Source organism: Aythya marila (genome assembly GCF_965140915.1).
Source record: "Aythya marila genome assembly, chromosome: 1".
Lineage (NCBI taxonomy): Eukaryota > Metazoa > Chordata > Aves > Anseriformes > Anatidae > Aythya > Aythya marila.
The window spans coordinates 86374423-86395584 of record NC_139042.1 but is presented as its reverse complement, the minus strand read 5'-3'; the positions used below and the strand labels follow the sequence as shown (position 1 = coordinate 86395584).

The 21162-nt window shown below is 36.3% G+C and overlaps 1 protein-coding gene across 10 annotated transcripts in view; it reads left to right on the top strand.

Annotated features, from left to right (window-relative positions):
• DMD (dystrophin) overlaps window positions 1-21162 on the top strand; it is a 1245415-nt gene that overhangs the window by 946002 nt on the left and 278251 nt on the right. For all 10 annotated transcript variants that reach the window (XM_082770266.1, XM_082770264.1, XM_082770258.1 and 7 more), the window contains 2 exons: window positions 9599-9810; window positions 16650-16804. In XM_082770266.1, the coding sequence (XP_082626392.1) occupies window positions 9599-9810; window positions 16650-16804 (367 nt within the window). The remainder of the gene's footprint in view (window positions 1-9598; window positions 9811-16649; window positions 16805-21162) is intronic.

The following is a 21162-nucleotide window of genomic DNA, read 5'->3' as shown; positions in this document are numbered from 1 at the left end:
CAAGTGTTGTGAGGAGTGACTGAGGGAATTGGCGTTGTTTAGTGTGGAGAAAAGGAAGTTGAAGGGAAACCTCACTGTTGTCTACAACTACCTGAAAGAAGGTCGCAGAGAGGAGGATGTCAGTTTCATTCCTTAGGTGACAAGTGATAGGACATGAGGAAAGGGTCTTAAGTTGCACCAGTGGAATTTTAGTTGGACATTAGGAAGACTTTATTCACAGAAAGGATGGTTAGGCATTGGAACAGACTACCCAGGGAAGTGGTGGAATCCCCACATTTAAGAGATATGTGGATGTGGTACAAAGGGATGTTGTTTAATGATTGAACTCACTATGTCAGGTTAAGGACTTGATGAGGTTTTTTCCAACTTAGATGATTCTATGATTCTGGAATTCTAAGACATAATTTTTCATATTGGAAAACTAGTGTTTTATACAGACACAAACATATAACTAGATTAAATTTTAAATGAAATATATGCATATAGATTAGTTCAAAGCATATCAAGTAAGGTGAAATGCAAATTTCACTGTCTGGAACTTCTTGTCTGGAGTTTCTCTGTTGGAAAACAGAGAAGGTCTTGTGGGAGACATGTCAATTGGTGGCTGTCTTGGTCATAGTGACCATGAAGAGGTTGAATTTAGAATTTATGGTGACAGAAGGAAAACTGCCACCAAAACTTCAGCCCTGGATATGGGGAAAGCAGACTTCAGGCTGCTCAGGGAACTAGTCAGCAAGGTCCCCTGGGAAACTGCTTTTGAAGGCATTGGTGTCCATCAGTGCTGGTCAGTCTTTAAGCACTGCGTCCTAAAAGCACAAGATCAGGTGATTCCAAAATATTGGAAGGCAGGCAGGCGGGGCAGAAGGCTGGCCTGGCTGACCAGGGATCTTATACCGGAGCTTAGACGGAAAAAGAAAGTGTACGGCTGCTGGAAGGAGGGTCAGGCAATGAGCAAGGAATACAGGGATGGTGTTTGTGTTTATAGGGAGAAAAATCGTGGGGCCAAAGCCCAACTAGAGTTGAAGCTGGCCATGTCTGTGAGAGACAATAAAAAAGTTTTTTTTTTAGATATGTTAACAGAAAAAGGAGAACCAAAGAAAACATAGGTTCGCTACTTGACGGGGAAGGTCTCCTCACAGACAATGACATAGGCAAAGCAGAGACGTTTAATGCCTTCTTCACCTCTGTCTTCAATGCTGATGATGGGCTTCGGGACCCCAGGTGCCCTGAACGGGAGGACCATGAAAGTGGGAATGACAAACTCCCAACTGACCCTGAATGTGTGCAGGATTTGCTGCTCCACCTGGATCCATGCACGTCCATGGGTCCAGATGGGATTCATCCCTGGGTGCTGAAAGAGCTGGCTGGTGTCATCGTGGGACCTCTCTCAATTATTTTTCAATGATCTTGGGAATCTGGAGAGGTCCCAGCAGACTGGAAATTGGCAAATGTTGTGCCAATTTTCAAGAAGGGTAAGAAAGAAGACCCTAGCAATTACAGGCCTGTCAGTCTCATGTCAGTGCCTGGTAAAATTATGGAGAAGATGATTCTTGAACTTATTGAGGCACACCTGGGGGACAATGCAGTCATTGGTCCCAGCCAACATGGGTTCATGAGTTGTAGGTCCTGCCTAACAAATTGTACTGGGTCTGGCTGGGATGTTAACTTTTCCTGCAGCAGCCCATACAGTGCTGTACTCTGCACTCGTAGCTGGAACAGCCGTGTTATCACACCAGTGTTGTGTGTACTGCTGAGCAGTGCTGGCACAGCATCGGGCCTCTCTCTAACCCTCCTAGGGGGTGGGCAAAAAGTGAGAAGAGAAACATCACCAGGGCAGCTGACCTAAACCAACCAAAGGGATATTCCATGCTATATGATGTCACATTCGACAATAAAAGGTGGAAACTGGAAGAAGACTGAAGTTGTGGGCTCTCGTTGTGAAAACGTGGGTCCTCCTCCCGAACATCGACTACATGTGTTGAGGCCCTGCTTCAAGGATGTGGTCAATCATTGCTCATTTGTGGGAAGTAGAGAGTAATTTCTTTCCTCTGCACTTCCACATAGCCTTCATTTGTTTTGTTTGTTTGTTTTCCTCCCTTTTTTTATTTTCCCTTTCCCACTCCCCTTTCCGCTTTCCCTTTTTATTTCCCTTTAGTTAAATTGCTTAGTTAATAATAATCTTTCTTTTTTTTTTTTCTTTAATTAAATTATCCTTATCTCAACCCATGAGTTGTTCTTTGCTTTCCTTAACTTAAAATACATACTTGTCTTTGAAAGCAAATTTGGAAAGGACTTAAACTCCAGGAAGAAATAGGAGTAATTTTTAGGGATAGCATAGGATTTTAAAATTACTTACACAGGCAACTTTGAAGCTGAGGTAGTATACTTCCCGGGCAACCAGTATCATTGATGGTCTTGGGCTGGTTTTAGCCTGTCTTCCTTAAACACCTACACTTATTATTATTTGTTTATGTTTTCAGCATTTGCTAATATTACAGTCTCAAAGTACTCGTTTTAGCTTCTCATACCATGCCTTGCTGTCTTCTACTTATAGTGTTGTGTGGTACATGCACCGTCATGTGATGTGTTGTACTTTGTTGACCACATTTAGCTCAGGGCTGTCTCCAGCTCTGTAGCAGCATTTTGTCAATGCAGTACAACAACTTCATGCACCAATTTTTTAAACTGCTATACTTACATTGACAACTGAAGTTCTTACAGTTGACAAAGAAAGTAAACTTTTTTTTCTTCTTCATATTTTCATTCTGTTTAGCAGTGGCAGCCCATTCTGTAGGGCTGTCATGTTTAAAGGCTATTCACTACCCTAATAATGAAAACCTCAGATACTCATTTTTCTTTCAGTGCATGAGGTGTTTCATATTGCGGCAAAGGAGGGGATTTAAACCTCAGGAGATTATGACAAAAATATGAAATTATTCATAATTCATTTTCCAGAATTGGCTAGATTTCAAGCTGAGTGTGTATTTTCATCATTATCATTGTTGCAAGGTATAAGTAAATATAAACACAGATGCATATGAATTGATTATCATTTTTTCAGCTAAGGAACACCAATGTATCAGTAACTTATTTTGGTAACATGAATTATAACTGTCCATAATTCTATTTGTTATATACTTATATTCTGCAGGAGGTCAGATTACTTAACTATATTAGTCCCTCTAGTCTTCAAGTGTGTGAACCTACAGTGAACATACTGCTTTTGGAGAAAAAGGTCAATATATCGACAACAATGCTTTTGGAAAGCACTCTCCTACAGAGCAAAATGAGAGCAGTTTAGGCTAATTTGTTGGACAAGGAAAACAAATTTTCTACTTTGCAGATTCTTTTGCTATTCGTTTAATTGCTCACTTTTTTTTTTTTTTTTTTTTTTTTTTTGTTATACTGGATTTAATGTACTTATCTAACTGGAGTGGAATGATTGCTTTTTTCGTCTTTGCATACGCTAAATATAACCTACAGTAAAGTGAATGTTATTTCTCCTGTAGCTGACAGCTCCTTCTCAGACTCCTTTTCTGTTGTTTCCACCGCTATTGTATTAAAAACCAAGGAGAGTAAAGTTTCTCAGGGAGGAGAGTTATATTTCATCAATAATAGGAACTCTTAAGAGAGGTTACAAGCATTATTTTTGTTGTTTCTCTACTATACCTAGTGTATTAAAAGAAAGAATAACAAAATTCTGTAAATAAACAAAACAATTTTAAGCCAGCCACCACCTTGATCATGACTGTTCTTTTTTTCAATATACTAAAGCAATGATAACCAGATTGTAAAGTAGTAATTTCACATTTGATTGCTTTAAATGCAGGTTTTTTTTGCTTTGTTCTTCCTTCTAATAACTTACTAAACCTGTGTACAATTCAGCAGAATTTCTTTTGTCCATCTTAGTGATATGATTGATATTGAAAAGCTAGTGAACAGTAGCAATGAAAAAAAAAAGAATTGAATAGTAACCTTGAAATTACATACTGGTAGAATGTCTCTAAATGATTTGTTTGAGGGACTTCAGTGTTGGACTGGGAGCAGCTGGAGCCATGAAGGGATACTTTACTGTGAGCTAGTGCAAAACTGGTGGATGGGGAATAAAATGAAGACTTCAGCTGGAACACTGTGATTAGGAAAAGTATGGCTTGGAAATAACTTCAAGTGGAAAAGGTCCCACCAGATTTAATTCATATAACATATGTCTTGGACAGTTTACTAGCAAATTGTTTTTCTGACTTATATAACTAAGCATACTATGACTACTTTTGTATATTTTGTTGAATTTACCATTGGTGGTGGCTATAAGAATAGCTATAAAATTAATTTATAACTGTAAGATGCTAATGGTAGTTTTGAACTTGGTAGTGATTTTAAGCAATGTTTAAATATTTCTGCTTGTTGTATGTACTTTGTCTTTCTGATACTTTAGATTTGCTAATTGTCAAATACTATGTTTATTACTGTGGTGGTTTTACCGTGCTAGGCAGCTAAACACCACAACTACTCTCTCACTCCCACTCCTTAGATGAGGACGGGAAGAAGTAAAGTAAAGAACAACTCATGGGTTGAGATAAGGATAATTTAATTAAAGGAAAAAAATATTAAGGAAAGATTATTATTAACTAAGCAATTTAACTAAAGGAAAAAAAAAGGGGGAGGGGGTGGGGAGGGGGAAAAGAGAGGGGGAAAGGCAAAAAAAAAAAAAAAAAAAGACAAAGGTTATGTGGAAGTGAAGAGGAAAGAAATTATTCTCTGCTTCCCACAAATGAGCGATGATTGACCATGTCCTTGAAGCAAGGCCTCAATGCATGTAGCCGGTGTTCGGGAGGAAGACCAACGTTTTCATGAGAGCCCAACCCTCCCCTCTTCTTCATGTTTCCACCTTTTATTGCTGAGTGTGACATCATACAGTATGGAATATCCCTTTGGTTGGTTTAGGTCAGCTGCCCTGGTGATGTTTATTTTCTCACTTTTTTTTGCCTACCCCCTAGGAGGGTTAGAGAGAGTCCTGATGCGGTGCCAGCACTGCTCAGCAGCAGACACAACACTGGTGTGATACCACTCCTGTTCTAGCTACAAGTGCAGAGCACAGTATGAGCTGCTGCAGGAAAAGTTAACATTCCAGCCAGACCCAGTACAATTACTTTTATTAATATATATGTTTATATATTCAAATAATGGTTGCATTGATCGATAAAACAACTTTTAAATTTCCTTAATCCTGTATAGAAAATGCTATCTTTTATTATTTTTTTTCCAGATTCCCACTTTGCAGATTGACTGGTAAATAAATGCTGTACTGAATCATTAAGAATCCTTCTGAGATAGTTTCAAATACTGATTCTTACAATAAAGATACTGTGCTGCTGCCAAAGTTAAATAATTAAATAGATAATAAAAAGAAGAAAAATAGATACAGAAGAGTGCTACACTATTAAAGAGAGGTTTTGAAATGTTGGAGGCACAGAACTTAAGAGTAATGAACAATGTAAACAGCGGTGCTTCAGAAACTACTGAACTGTGAGACAAAAAGGATTTTGTCATTGTTACTAATTATTTTAAGTCCCTTCACTTCAGTGATTTTAATAGTGCACATGGAGCCACATTCATTCTGTCTATCTAGATGTTTTCAATGTGTAGTCATCACAGTATGTAGGTGCAATGGCATAGAAGATAAACATCTGAGTCTGGGCTCAGTAGTATTCAATTGTGATCCAGAGTACAAACAGAACAATTACATTATCTTTTCCGACAAAAGCTTACTTTTTAGCCATATTGAATATTCCTATTTAGGTTTCAGAATTTTTTGTGGTCTCTGCAACAGCTTTTTTTGTATGTGAGCATGTTTTTGCTTTATGTAATTTGTGTTCTTATATAGATCATTACTTATTGAAGGCCTTCAATTCAGGGCGGGAAGTAGTGATCAATTTTATTTATTTCTCCAAGATTTGGGCAAATCCTTTTCTGGAACAGCTGCTTCACATGCCATTGATTCTTTTATGATTGTTTTTAAAAATCTGTATCTTATTTCTAGAGCTGTTTCCATGGTTCTAGATAAGAGTGATTGAACTCTTTAACAAATTCTTTTCCCTCCGCTGAATCCCATGTATTCATTGGACCCTTCAGGGTTTTGTTAGATTCTCACAGCAGAAATAACAAGGTTGTAGGCAGACAAAACTCAGTAATGAGGTTCCTCATTGCTATCATGTAAAATAGTCTTAATATTTTTTTCTTTTTCATTTTATCATCATCAATGTATTGCTGTCAGCAGTCAGTCAGAGAAAGACTTTTGTATGTTCCAGTGCCCTTGCACTGAGACACATGGCATTCAGGATTCTTTTAAAATCTCTTTTACTGTCCAACTACATTTTTAATAGCATCTCTCAAATCCTTCTCATCTGCAGTCAGTAACTCACTGGCTGCAGGTGAGTGGTTTGCTGGTTGATGCGATCACTTCTAACACAATAAATACTCAGACTGGATTTTCTGAACTTTTTTGTTCAGCATAAATCTGTAAGTGGTAATTCCTTCTGTGTGAAACAGCCCACTAGAAAGCAAAATATATCCTGAAGAGACACTGATTTAGTGTTTTTTCAGTATGTTTTGGAAGTGAATTCTCATATTCTCATATTTTCAGCTTTAGAGGTGTTTTGTTTTGTTTTGTTTGTTTTCTGTTACTCAAAAACTGTTTTCTGTTACTCAAATCAAGGGTCCACATACAAATGAGAGTATTGTTTAGAAGATGTGAACTTGCTGTAATGAAGGGATTCTTATGTCATTCATTAAAGAATGTTGTCATAGTTGTAAAGGTCTCTCTGATATGAAGATCTCTGCATATTTTGTGTTACATAGTACTTCACTGTTTGGTATAATCTAGCTTGGAAAGACCAAATTAGTTGTGGCGTGGTTAGCTTGCAGTACTTTGTTAAATGGGTTTGGTCACTCACTGGTTCAAGAAAACAAAGTTGTAATATTTATTTTGTTCAGATTATCTAATAACTTCCTGAACTTTTAACCTCAAATCTCTAAGAAAGCCATACTATTAAGTATGTTATTTTTCTTTTAATATATATGCATTTTTTAACTAAATTTGTGGAGTTTCCATATCACATGCTTTTCTTTTACATTTTTGAGGGAGATAATCTAAGTATTTCACAAGGAAATGTGTTTCATAGATTTAGAGCCTGTATATTCAGTCTCTTGTATAATCGGGCTCCTGAATATATCCTGAATATATCCTGAATATATCTTCTGTAACACAGCCTGATTCCCCTCTTGGGTGGGAGAATTGATCATAGGACCATGGTACACGATACTCATAATCATACATGGTACATAACAATCTTGCTGAGAATAGCACAGTTTCTTAGAGAAGGACTTCACATGTCTTACTTAGGCACAAATGTCATGAGAAAATAAATTTAGAGCAGCTGTTATAATGAATTAATATTGTTGTAGACCCAATATTCTTTTGAGTGAGTCCTGCAACAGAGTTTTCATTCACTCTTAAAGAAAAGACACACATACACAACAACAACAAAACAAGCTTATAATAAAGCAAAAATAGGTGGGATTTTTGTAGCTCCATCATGGACAACTGACAGAAGTAAGCTATTATACTTTTGTGAACTCTATTGACCAAAATCTCCAGGCTGTCAGGAACTACAAGATAATATACTGCATGTCTCGGAGTATATGGGGAGAGGAGCTTGGGTAGTTATCTGCAAGAAATAGGTGGCTGTTATTGCATATATGCTAGTGAAACTGTGGAAGGTATTTGAGCATTCTTTGTACATTAAACCTTCAGCACAACCCTTAGGACACATGCTTTCGTATGGCCCCATGATTTTATTAGAGCAGTTCAGAATTCTTCTGTTACTCACACTTCCACTAGTCCACAATCTCTTTGTTGTTTTAGGCATGCCCAAAAGCTTAAAGCAGAAATCTACTATACAGATATGGCATAGAAATGAGTTGTTTTGTGACATTCATATACAGCTTTCTAAAATGAGAGTTAGATTTGCTTCAGATTAAATTTATGTATTTGGGCCTTAGGCTTATCCTTCGTTTGGTCTGTTTGTGTTTCATGTTTTCCCATTTTGTTTCTTTGGTTCGTATTCAATTTCCTTTGACTTAAACATGCTGCCATGCTTACTCACAGTTTTTATCCATAGGCTTGAGCAGGGGATGCTGAAAGCTTTCTTCTCTTACTCTAAGCATCAGCTATGTCTATCTTTATCTATTCCTACAGAAGAAGGAAGAGCACTGTTAGGTGGACATCTCTTTCCTGCTGAGGCTTTTCTCACCTCTTCAGTCTTTAGCCTCCATCACTCTGGAATCAACCATGCAATGAGAGATGTGGTGTTGGGTCAACAATTCAATGATAACTTCATTTGCTTTCAATTACTCTAGGAATTTCTGTTTTCCTTCCCTAGAAGGCCTGTGAATTTTTAGTGTAGTGAGGCAGTTTAGTTTAGTGCTGACTAAACTCAGGAAATAGAGTAAAATAAAGTGCACCTATTTCTTCATGTAGAGCATTTTTTTGTTTGTACATTTTTGCTATTTCTTTTAGACAAATATGTTTGAAAGACTAAGTCTTGACTGATTGGAAGACTAGGTCCCCTGATGCTTTACACAGCAGATTTGCTGTACTACTGTGGACTAATCTGGTTCCAGATGTTAGCCAACACTATCAGTGATTCCAGTGATTGTTGGGTTCCCCAGGATCAGATTTCTTTCAAATAGTGGCAAACCTTGTCCGTATTTTATAATTAACATGAATACATGAGAAAGATTTTAGACAGCCTTTGCATTCTGCTAACATTTGCCTTCATGAATTAAGAAATATTGCCATTAATTATATCTTGCAACAAATCTTTAAAGAAAATTACTGAATCATAGCATCATTTAGGTTGGAAAAGATCTCTAAGATCATCTGATCCAACCTTTAACCTAGCACTGCCAAGCCCAACCATGTCACTAAACTCTACATCTACACTTTTTTTGAAGACCTCTAGGGCTAGTGACTCAACTGCTTCCCTAGGCAGCCTGTTCCACTATTTCACAAGCCTTTCAGTGAAGAAATTTTTTCCAAATATCCAACCTAAACTTCCCCTGGTGCAACTTGAGGGCATTTCCTTTCTTATCACTTAGTCATAAGAAAGAGACCTATCTCTAGACTGATAGAGAAGAGACCAATCCCTACCTTGCTCTAGTCTCCTTTAAGGTAACTGTAGAGCAAAGTCCATAAAAGACTTGTTCTTCAAAGTTATTAAACCTTGAGTTGGTTTGGTAAGAATGAAAGATGATTGCTGCTCCTTTTTCTCAAATGCGATCCTGTTTCTTAATGCTTTTTTGAGTCATGAACCTGGAATTCCTGTCTCCATATGTATCAAAACACATGATGTGCACGAAAGTATCATACTGTGTCCCAGAACAGTTTATCTGTTATTAAACTGAACTTAGTTGCAGTTACAGCCAAAAAGTACAAGAACTCTCTAATATGGTCAATTCTAGAAATATTTACTCAACACACACACAAAAAAAGGCTTTTAAGTGACTCAGCTTTTGTTTTCCCTTTGTGTTTCACCAGTTGAAAAGATACAGAGCCAGTGGGATGAAGTGCATGGATACCTCCAAAGCCGGAGACAGCAGCTTCATGAGATGTCAAAGGATTCAACACAGTGGCTAGAAGCTAAACGAGAAGCTGAGCAGGTTCTTGAACAAGCGAAAAATAAGCTTGAGTCGTGGAAAGAAATTTCCTACACCGTGGAAGCTCTGAAAAAGCAGAACACTGAGCTTAAGGTCACTACTAAAAACTAGGAATTTAAGATAAATAATCACAATGTTGATAAGTGATTGAAAATATTTCATTTAAGTTAACTAGATTTTTAAAGAAAATGTCCTCTAAGTATCAAACAGTGCACATTGAAGACAAGTCCTTTATTCCTTCCCATTTCCAACACACATTTGTAAGAAATTAATTTACTAAGTTTAAAATGGGTATTACATAATTCTTGAATGAACGTGGTCTTATCAGTCATAGGAAATAGCTGGATGATCTCGCAGAAAAACAAACAAATGAACAAACAAAAAACCTACCTCTTCAGTACAAGTATTTCTCATCTTTTCTATAGAGCAGCCTTAGCTGAGGCACTGGCACTGCAGATTGGGAAATCCTGTAGTATTGGCATTTGTCTGCATTGACAATGAAGTTGTACAGGTTGCCTGAAGGTAGTTTTAAAAAGTAAAGAAAAGGAAAATATGTACCAACCTATCTGGATGCCTTAAAAATCAGGTATTTTAGACTTGCACCAAGATGCTCTCACTGGGTTCAAGCTTTGTAGAGTTATGAAATAGAAAGAAATAAAATTAAATAAAAATAAATAAATAAGAAAAAAAAAAAAAAACAAATAGCTGGTTTTATGTATTTAGCCACATATATTGTCAAATGTTTGGTGCTAAAATGTGCACCTCAGTGAACATAGCTGAGCTGTACCTCAAGTAACAATGCAGATATGCCCAAACTCTTGCATCAGCTTGTAAGTTTCTTGATAAGGAAATAGTCATACTTTGGTGACATTCCTTATGAATAAATTTTGAGAACAGCTGTTTCAGATTAATCGTATCTCATTTTCTGGTTGGGGAAAAACAAGATTGAAACCAACCAGTTGATCAGCCTCTTAACATGGCTCCTGCCTCCATGGTAATGGAGCGTTACATTTTAGTTATTTGGCAGAATAGTTACACAAATATTTTCTGATATTTTCTCCTCTCCTGCCCTCCAGATTATTATTATTATTATTACTTTTTAACTCCTAGAACTCTGTTATTTAGTTAAAGTTTGTGGACTTGGTCAGTCTTTTTTGCCCAGATGAAAGGTGATAAACCACTGTGAAGAATAGTGAGGTGAGGTCCTCATCAACTAGTTTTGCTGCCAGAGAAAGTATGTTTGTGACTGCATGATTGGTCTTCAGCTATCTCAGTCATAAAGGTGTCATTACTTTTCTGGTATTTAGAAGTGGATACAAAATCTGTTTTTTTTTTTTTTTTTTTTTTCTTGTCTGTTTGCCTGTAGGAAGAATAAAAACTTTCATCATCTTCTTGCTTTAGGGCTGGGAAGTGTTTAAGTTTTCTTATTTAAGATTAAGGTCATTGCTTAGGAAGGGTGGATTATGGTAAACAAGAGTAATCACTCACCAATATATTGTAAAGAGTTAGAAATTATGTATACTACTGTCATTCTGCATATAGGATTCCCATTTGTCACTGTCTTTCTGCAGAGTTGGAGTTCTGGCTTCTGCCCAGTGTTTTGTTTCAGAAGAAGAAAAAAAAAAAAGAAAAAAAAAAAAGTGTCAACAAAGTCAGTGTCCCAGCTCTGCAAAGACTCAATTATTGAAAAAATGGTTTGTGTAGTCTTATGTCACATGTGTTGGAGTGTCTCATGTCTCAAGCACAAATTATGTAACTAAGAAAACAACTGAAAATGTTGTTTTAGGAATGAATTTTATGTGCACTTTTTTTTACAAGCATATGTGAGATTTAGGTGAGGATCATCTAAATGAGTATGCTTTATGAAAAGTCATGTTTTTTTTGGATCAACATATGTCAAGGAGAAAAAGAAGAATATGCTCTTTTTCTCCTCCATCTCCCAGGTTACAGAGAAAGTATACTAGTATATGCATTCATAGAATGTATCTTTATCCATACACAGAGTTTTTGAAAGGATATCTGTAAATTCTTTTCACTTCTGCAGAAGAGAAGTAGCAGTCAGGGTATCAGTACATTACGCACTGCCTGTCCCAGTCTTAATTTAATGTTACATGCTGTAGCCAGTTACAGATATTAGACTATAATTATAGTGTAACTGTTAAAGCTGGTCAAGCTTACAGTTAGTCTGACATAATATGACTGCCCTTGTGATGATACAAACATCCACGGGCTCTACTGTTCCAGGGTTGTTTACTTTCATTTGTTTAATTTTGCCTATCCTCTCTTTCTCTCTCCCACAAGTCTGAAAAATATTCACCTCTATCTTTGAGCCTCTTCATTTCCTTTAATTTGGTTCCTCTTTTTTTTACATTTTTTTTTTACTTTTATTTTTTTCACAAGTCTTCGTAGGGCAATTATCTTTGTCTGCCAGTAATTCCTATTGTGACAAATCCATCATGAAAGCTTCTCAAATGTGACAGCATCAGCTGTTGTGTTCATGCTTGAAATAAAGGGTCATGAATTCTAAGTAAAACGGAAATCTTATTTGAGTTTAGCAGCTTTATATTTCTTCTGTCTACTAGTATCAAAACTGAAGGACCCAGAAATATATCAAGTCCTCAAAATAAATGTTTTCCAGGCTGCTGTGCCAAACACATATATTTTGATGTTGTCCCCTGAATAACTAGAGCAAGTATACTGTCTTTTGGCTTGCTGTTACACTGATGAAAACAAAGCTGTCATTTCTATTCATTTCCGTTGAGAGAAAGAGAGAGGTCAGTGTGAGAAATTCTTCAGACATATTCATTTTGTCAGCTTCATATCTCTGCACAGTTTGGTGTGAGAAAGTAGTCACAAAAAAGTGTTCTTCTGATTTTTGTTAAACATTGTAGGTCTGCCTAAAGACAGCTGAGCCAATGCAAAAATTCCCCTCTGCTCTGAATGAACTTTGGGTCAGTGCTTGTGTTAATGCTTTTCTGTTAATGCATCCTTATGCATGAGTAAATGGGCAGGCACTCAGCAATACTCCTCTTTTGATTATTTTTATTTTTTACAATACCAGCATAAAACAAAAATCTGTCTTGTATATTTGCTCAGTGATGTTTTTTAATACAATTTGACATGCATTACTGACGTTTGAAAGTAACCTAGTACAGTGTAGCCTCTAATTAAAAATATTATTTATTTGAGACAAGTTAATTCAGAGCTAATTTGCTGAGGAATGATGCATTTTTTTTTCTCTTTCTTTTTTAGTTTCATATTCAAGAACTAAATAATGAATGGGGTTAGGTATGGAGAATCAGAATATGGCATTCTGGCCAGTGAGAGTTTTTACCCATTAAAAATTAAGTTTATTATTGTTTATTCAGTGATAACTGCAGATGGTTAACTCAGCAGGCTGAAGGTTATATATGTACACATAGCACACTTCAACTCTTCAGTCCCCAAATAATCTGAACATAAGCTAGTGGAAAACTGGTTTATTCTTCTTAATATAATACTGAGCTTAATTTTGTTTTGTTTTGTTTTGTTTTTTAAATACCACCCTGCTAGGATTGCTAGCACTCTCCTTGGTGCTTTGTTTTCGTAAGAGCTGTGAGAGACTGAGAGACTTCTTTTCTCTGTGAATCATTTTAGCTAGGATGGCCAAAGTGAAGCAGAAGAAGGATGGAGATGAGGTTTCCTTTCTTTCCTTCACTGACCACCTTCTTCCTGGTTGCCTAAATAAGAAACTGAGGAGCAGCCTGGTGACATCCTCTGCTGAGACTCAGACACCAAGCAGCCTTCCACTGGCATAGCCCATGTTTATGCCTTGTTTATCCCTCATCCTTTTCTGTTTTGGTGGACAGGGGATGAAGGGACTAGAAGGTTAACTCTAGCTAATTTAACATTTCCTTGAAATGTTACTGGGCACTCTTTTAGCACTTTATGTACACCAATATAGGTTGAAATACAGTCTCAGCATCCTGTCGATTTTTATTATTCCAGGGTTGACAGGAAACTGCTTTCATTTCAGTAAAACTATTAACAATCAAGGTAATGTTATCAGTATGATGCAGACACTGAAATAGAAGTCCTTAATGGAATAAAAATAATTTAAGTATATAAATAAAATGTGCTATAAATATATTGTAAAAGGACAAGAATTTTCCATCATTTTCCAGATTTGTAATATATTAACTGGTGTGGTATGGGAAGTTACATGCTCGAAGCTGGACATTCCTGTACATACATACATACTGCAATACTTGAACTTCTCTGCATAGTTTGTTTTGTTCCACTGGGCAATCCCGGGGTAGAGGATTCCCATCTCTAATTTCATTCCTTGTTTTTAATCAAGGATCCTTAATTATACAGACTTTCTTCATAAGAACATCAACTAGTGCCTTCTAATTAAAAATTAAATTTATACTTAAGTAAAATGATAAATGCATAGCCTTAATTCTTTAAGCCTTTTAATAAACTCAGCAAATTCCAGTGATGACACAGACAAAACAAAGATAAAGCTTATAAAAATGTGGAAATGAAACTAAGATAATGAAGCATTTCCCCCTACCTAATACCACACCTCACCCCACCCAGCAAAAAAATCAAACGTTCCCAAGTAGCTTAGAGATAAATGAATAAATGAGAGCTAAAAATATAATAAGGAGGAATAATAATATAAAAAAAAAGCCACCAATTTAATCATTAAAAAAATCATTACAGTCATATAAGATTAGAGTTAATGGGTGTCTGGTGGACAGTTAAAACATTTACCACAACACTTTGTCCTCAGTGTCTGTACAAAGAGCAGAGTTGAAACAAGGCATGCACTCTTTAAAGTTGGTGAAAAATTGCATACCAATTTCCGGTAAAGTAAAAAATAAAAATTGTTTCTGTCGACAAAACTCTCTATATTCATCTTTTTTTTTTTCCTGATTGATGATCTAGTGTTGTAATGTCAGGAAGTTAATGGATTAATGTTGAAGTTAATGGTGAGAATCAACACTTTTGGAAATAGCCTTGTGATGGATCTTTATGTATTTTTATTATAAAGCTGGCTTTGGAGGGTTTTATAAGGTCATTAACATTACATGGAACTGGGCAAAAAGAACTTATTTTCAAAGTAAAATTTACAGGCTATTAGTTTACAATACAGACAAAATGTTGTGATAACTTTTCTATATAATGCAGCAAACAGTCTGATGAAATACTTTAGCTAGAAAAACGTAGCTGTGTGCATACATAATGTGAAACAGAGAGAAAGGTAGTGTGTATTAAAGATGGATAGACCTTACTGTAGAATATGCATGCTATAAAAACTCTACAAACCTGAAATGATGATTTCTGTAGGTTTTATTTATTTTTGATTTTATAGATTTTATTATGTAAATATTAGCAATTATATATTTAGTATATATAATTCTGCCAGGGAAGGTGCTGAGATAAGAAACTGTATTCAAAACAACCACCTGCCTTTATCTTCTTCAAAGGAGTGCTAGTGATTTTCTATACAATTATCAGTTCTCCTGGCTGTACCTCCATACTTAACATGAAGGAGTAACAGAACTGTTTAGGCAGTTTCAGCTTAACTGCAATTAACCATAACGTTCAGACGGTTCTCAAAGAGCTAGTAGGCTCCTCCTAATGTTGGATTAGTAAAAATCAGATCCCTTGCTGTCCCAGTCTTAGCTAAAATCAACTTAAGACTTTCTGAGATGAAAATATAAGCACACAAAATGTTCCAAATGTACTCATTTTTATTTAGACTGTTTAATCAGGGATTGCATGTTTTAGTTCAGCTTTGTGTGGAGGATTCATTGTCTGAATAAAAACAGGATTTCAAGAGGAATACCACTTTGGGAGAATGAGAGGGAAAAGCATTTTTCTTCACAGAGATTTCCAAATTTCAAGTGTTAAAGCACACCAATAAAGTCAGGCCTTACTGTTTGTTTGTTTATTATTCGTTTGTTTGCTAGATAGCTTCTAATGTTTACATACAATTTAGTGTTTCTATTGGCAAATTCAACCTTTTTTTTTTTTTTTTCCATTTGCGTTGTCCCATTGATTGCCTAGTTGCAGTCTTTGCCTAGTACAAAACTACAAGTTGACCATCGATCTTTGCTCTTTCATTTTGTTGTTACACATTATGGATTGAATATGCAGCTTCCGTGCATTTATATGGAAATTTTCTCTGAGGAAAAAGACTACTGGGAGAGATGCATGGGGTCTGGTTTCTGGCTGAATGAGTATTCCAGATTTCCTGGCTTGCTGCTGTAGTAAGGCAGCTGGCCCAGGTGGGGCCAGGGCAGAGGAAAGGAAGGAATGTTCAAGATATAAAAAGCTTACCTACTAGTAAGAATAATAAATTAGCATTATAAAGATATAGATAGGTGTACCAGAATTTTGCTGTACTGCAGATTTAGTGCTGTTCCAGTAGGTGGCACTAATTACATAAACAATTTGGTAAGAGAATTAAGAAAAATAAAAAAGTGAAAGCCCAGGCATTATTCATCCATACCTTAGTATAATTTCACATGATAAAAAAGAAAATTAGATAGAACATAGTATTTCATTGTATTTTCTATCTTGGTATAATCCAACATCAAAAATAGAAGATATACATGTAATAATGCATCCATCTATTTATGTCCCAGAAAAGAACAATCAACATTCGCTATTTATCAATTTGAGCTACCATGTTTTTTTTGGCTTTTAGGATTCAGATGCTTAATCTCTTCAGAGATTAGCCGTAGTCTTACAGTCTTATACCTATAAAAAATTCAAACATTTAGAAAGACTTTGACCAGTAAGAAGTCCTTCCTCTGTTCTTTTTTCATATTGATGGTATAACTTGTCCATCTCCTTTTCTAATAAACATAGTATGTGTGTAATCATTTTATGACAAACTGTTATTTATTCTTTTTTTTTTTTTTTTCTTTTCACTTCAGCAATTTTCAAAAGAAATACGACAATGGCAAATAAATGTAGATGTGGTGAATGACATGGCACTGAAGCTTCTGCGTGATTATTCAGCAGATGACACCAGCAAAGTAAAATTGATGACAGATAACATTAATACAACATGGGCTACCATTAATAAGAGGTAGGATATAAATTCTACTATTAGGTTTGTTGTTAAACTTCATTGTCTAGCTTTGGTTGGAGATCACAGAGGATAAAAAATTTGAAAACGAGATGGTTATAATGAAAAAGGTAAAGCAAAATGACTGTCATATTTTGTAGGCCTGTGTCTTTGGAATGCCATTTAATTTGCTCATATAACATTTTGCCTCCTGCCAATTTCCCTCAGCTGTAAGCAGTTGCCAGCTAACTTTAGTTGATAGGTGATATATTTTAACTATTTAAAATGAAGTGTATCATATTTGGTATACTATCTTCACATCACAGTCACTATAGTGATTTTGCTGGAGTCATAAATTGAATCTGAAAATGACAGACTGAAAATGATAGGAAGCAGTCTTGAGGTAGAAATGTTATCCTGTAGCTTTGAAGCAAATCTATAGTCAAGAAAGTTTTTATTTGATCCTTGATCACATTCTTGATTGCATTTCACAGTCTTGCAGTGTTTCGTTTAGATACCAATTCCTTACTAAAAGCAATTTTTGCAGCTTGTCTCCAAATTGTGAATCATCCAATATGCAATCTATAAAATCAGAGCACTTTACAGAATAAAAATGACTTTCTTTGTAGTAGTAAAAGAGTTTTATATCATTGTACACTAGATGAGATACATAAAAATTAAATCTAAGTTTTTTTAATCAGTTTAGTATATTGGATTAAGTTTTATAGCCTATAACTGAAACTAGAACTGAATTAGTTTTTAACATGTTTTTAATTAAAGCTTATGAACAAGGTCAGGAAAGTTTGTTTAGTTAAATATAAAATAAATGTAGAAGATCTTGCATAATAAAAGTTAGTTAAACCAATGATGACTACTAAAATTTATTCCTGCTCTTCGTTTAATTTTTATGAAGTCAATATTCATATGAATGAGTCATTTTGACACCATTTTCCCGGAATCAGACTTGCCACTGACTTAAGAACCTGTTTAAATAAGAGATGCTACTGATGTCCACTGAAAAAAATCCATATAATAATAATTTGGAATTTTTATTTTTATTTTTTTTTTTTTATAAAGAACTAAACCAGAAAATTAGTGAAAACATTCAATGAGTATTTGCTTGCATTTCTGCTGTTACATAGCAGTAGCCATTTTAGCCTTATTGGTTTTACTATCTGCAATCTGAGAAACTGGCTGGAGGGTTTCTCACCCTTCCTGGATAAGAAGTGTTGTATGTCTAATGCTCAAAATTATTCCCCATGAGTAGGCAATGCAAGCAGGTTAGAATGCGTAGACTGGAGAACTCACATAACTTGCTTTTGTCTTTATGTAGAACTACAGCCACCATTTGGTAAAATATCTTTGTAAAGTCCAACTCTACATGTGGCTGCTGTAGATACTCAGGTATCAATTATAGCTAAGAGTACATCTTTTAAGTATGTTAATGGTTCAAGCAGAGATGCAGGTGTGTCTAATACTGTCTAAATGTGCTAATTGCCATTGTTGCATGTAAGCAGCTGAGCAATAGGCTAACAGAGATTACAATTCTTCAAGAAAGTCCTTGCAAGCTTCTACAGGCTTCTATAAAACCTGCAGAATTGTTCACAGTTCAAGTGTCTGATGATTTACTATAGTAGATGCTTTATGTCCCCTGCTCCCCTCCCCCCCCACCCCCCCAAAAAAAAAAAAAAAAAAAAAAATGCTTAGGTGACTGAGTTGATATTTCATCTTTAGAAGAACAGGAGGACAAGATTAAGCTTGTGCAGATAACTGTAAAACTACATTTTCATGCTATTTGCCTGCATGGCTTTGCTGCTACCTTTCTAATACTTTAATATTTTGTATGTAATATTTGCAAGACTTCCTGTGATTTGGGAATTTGAAAAATAAGCATGTTGCAAACAGTAGTTAAGCTTCTCTGAGGGCTGTATCATTTTGTTAAACGTGATCATGTTGTATCAAGTCTGTCTCTTGTGAAAAACTGATAAATGTGTACTTACACCTTACCCTGGAAGTGTTCAAGGCCTGAGTTCAAGGGGCTTTGAGCAACCTGACCTGGTGGGTGGCATCCCTGAAGGTCTCTTCGAACCCATGCCAATCTATGAGTTTAATGGAGGTTACCAAAAAGCTTGAACTCTTCCTCACTTGTAGTTTTTTGGGGAAGTATTTCCAAGTAGTAGCTGTTATAAATGAGGTCTCAACTCAATCTGAATTTTGTAATATTTATAAAAGAAATATTTCTAAAAGGTATAAACGGCAAGTAAACAGTTCTGAGTGTGCAGGGAGTCTACACTCCGCCAACACGCACACATGAACATCAAACATTCCAAATATACAGAACATGGCTTTTACATACTAAACCCTAGTATGTCTATATATACGTACAATCAGAAAAGGTAACAAACAATCCTTTAAGTTCCATGACGTAACAGTCTCCATTTTCCATTCATTTTCTTGATTACTAACAAGTCTTCATTTTCCATTCCTTTTGAGCGATGTGTCTCGCTTTAAGTTGTCAAGCAACTCGGTCTTCAGGTCTTATGTATCCCGTTCTTCCCAGATCGAAGAAAAGCATATCCATCTCCTTGTGAAGGCCAATAGGCCTGGGTCAAAAGGCACGTTCAGGTCAGCAGGGGGCGTAACAGCAAAAGCCTTCGATGGCTGTAACAGCAGAGGGGCCCACGGCGTAGCAGTCGGATCAGTAAAGGAGCCCGCAGCTCCCTCACTATCTGGCAAGCCACACGTTTGTGATTGTGGCTCCACATGGCTCTTTAAGGCCTCAGAGGCTGCTTGCCAGGTGCCGAGCAATCCCACTGCAACCTTGTCATTTTTAGTTGCAGAGTGCCACACCTTGACCTCAGTTTGGGCCCACATTTGAGGCTCATAAACTGTCCAATTGTTAATAAGGAGAATAAGCTGTAAGGTTACCAGGACGGTCTTTGTTCCTAAGGACGAACGATTCCCCATAACGCGCAACTGCTTACCAGTGAGAGGCAGTTGTGTGCACAGGTCCGCTTCTCTCAGCTCAAGCTTCTCTCCAGCTCCAGTGCGCCTATTTCCAGCGACTTTCTGTACGAGCTTCTCTGAGCAGTTTGCTGAGTTTGGCCGAACCTATCTTCATGAGGCAATCAAAGTGCCTGTTCCCGTCCTGGTCTCCATTCTGCCAGCCTGTTCCTCTTCACTTCTTTTTCCTTCTTCCTTATTGATCATAACTTCATCACATCGTGTTGCCTTTCTTTTTTTTTCTTTTTCTTCTTTCTTGAGGGCAGGCTCCTCTCTTATACCCTTCTCTCCACAGCAGTTCTTTTCAAAACAACTTTTCATTGCTCAAACAACTTTGAATGTAAGGACAACAGCAAACACCCAGAAACATCCATGCCTTAAGTGGAGAACAAGAAACCAACCGGAGACTGCATGGAGTCTCCTGAATCACCCTTCTTTGTTCCCTCTAAACTCTTTTATATTCCTGATGGCCTCGTCGTTAAGAGTCTAATGTTATCTCAACCACCGGGCTTTCCAACACCCATGGCCACATTCCCAAATTTCCCCTTCTTTATTAATATCAACCATTTTCTCGACACGAATTACCACTCCGTATATAACATAGCCGAGCCTTTTGCTCATGCAGAATTTATGGAGTGAGGTCTTGAAAGAACATCCTAGAGATTTCTTTTGTTGAGCAACTCTGCAAAGAGAAGACGGAGTCTGTGGGCCTTTGGATGGCTTAAGTGCTAATGTAAAGATTGTATTTTGTTATGTTGTCCTGTTCTTTTGTTTGCTTGTTTTCGTGGTGCCGTTTTTGGTCTTGTTTATTTTTCCTTGCCCTTTACACTTAAGCTGTCAAGTTGTTCTACGGAGCAAAACAAATTGTATCTTGATGGTTTTGTTTGTTTGTTTGTTTTTCAACAGAGTATATTGTTTTTACAGAGTACATTTACTCTGAGTAGAAAGGAGGCATCTGAACTATCTATTGCAGGCTACAAGAAAAGGTAGTTCTCCACTGAGCTAGGCAATGATTGCAGATATGTCCATGACTGTTATTTTCATCTAGGCCACGAACAAGTAATGCTCTGGTGACCTGATAGTGATGTAGAAATAAATTCCAAATGGTTTTGGCCATTTCTCCAGTTTTTAGAAATAGTTTTATCGCAGCTTATACATGTCTTGAGTGCCAAGAGGAAATATACCATTAAAGAGTTTTATTTCATCTCTCCGTATTCTCAATTCAAATGGGCTAATTATTTTTGTGCTTATTTTCTTTTTTAAAGAAAAAAATAAGAGTTTTTCACATTGTTTTGAAATGTTTTTTTCTCCAACCAGCCTTTAATATCAAAAATGTGTGACGGTGTAAAAAATGTGAACACTCCTTCCCATGAAGC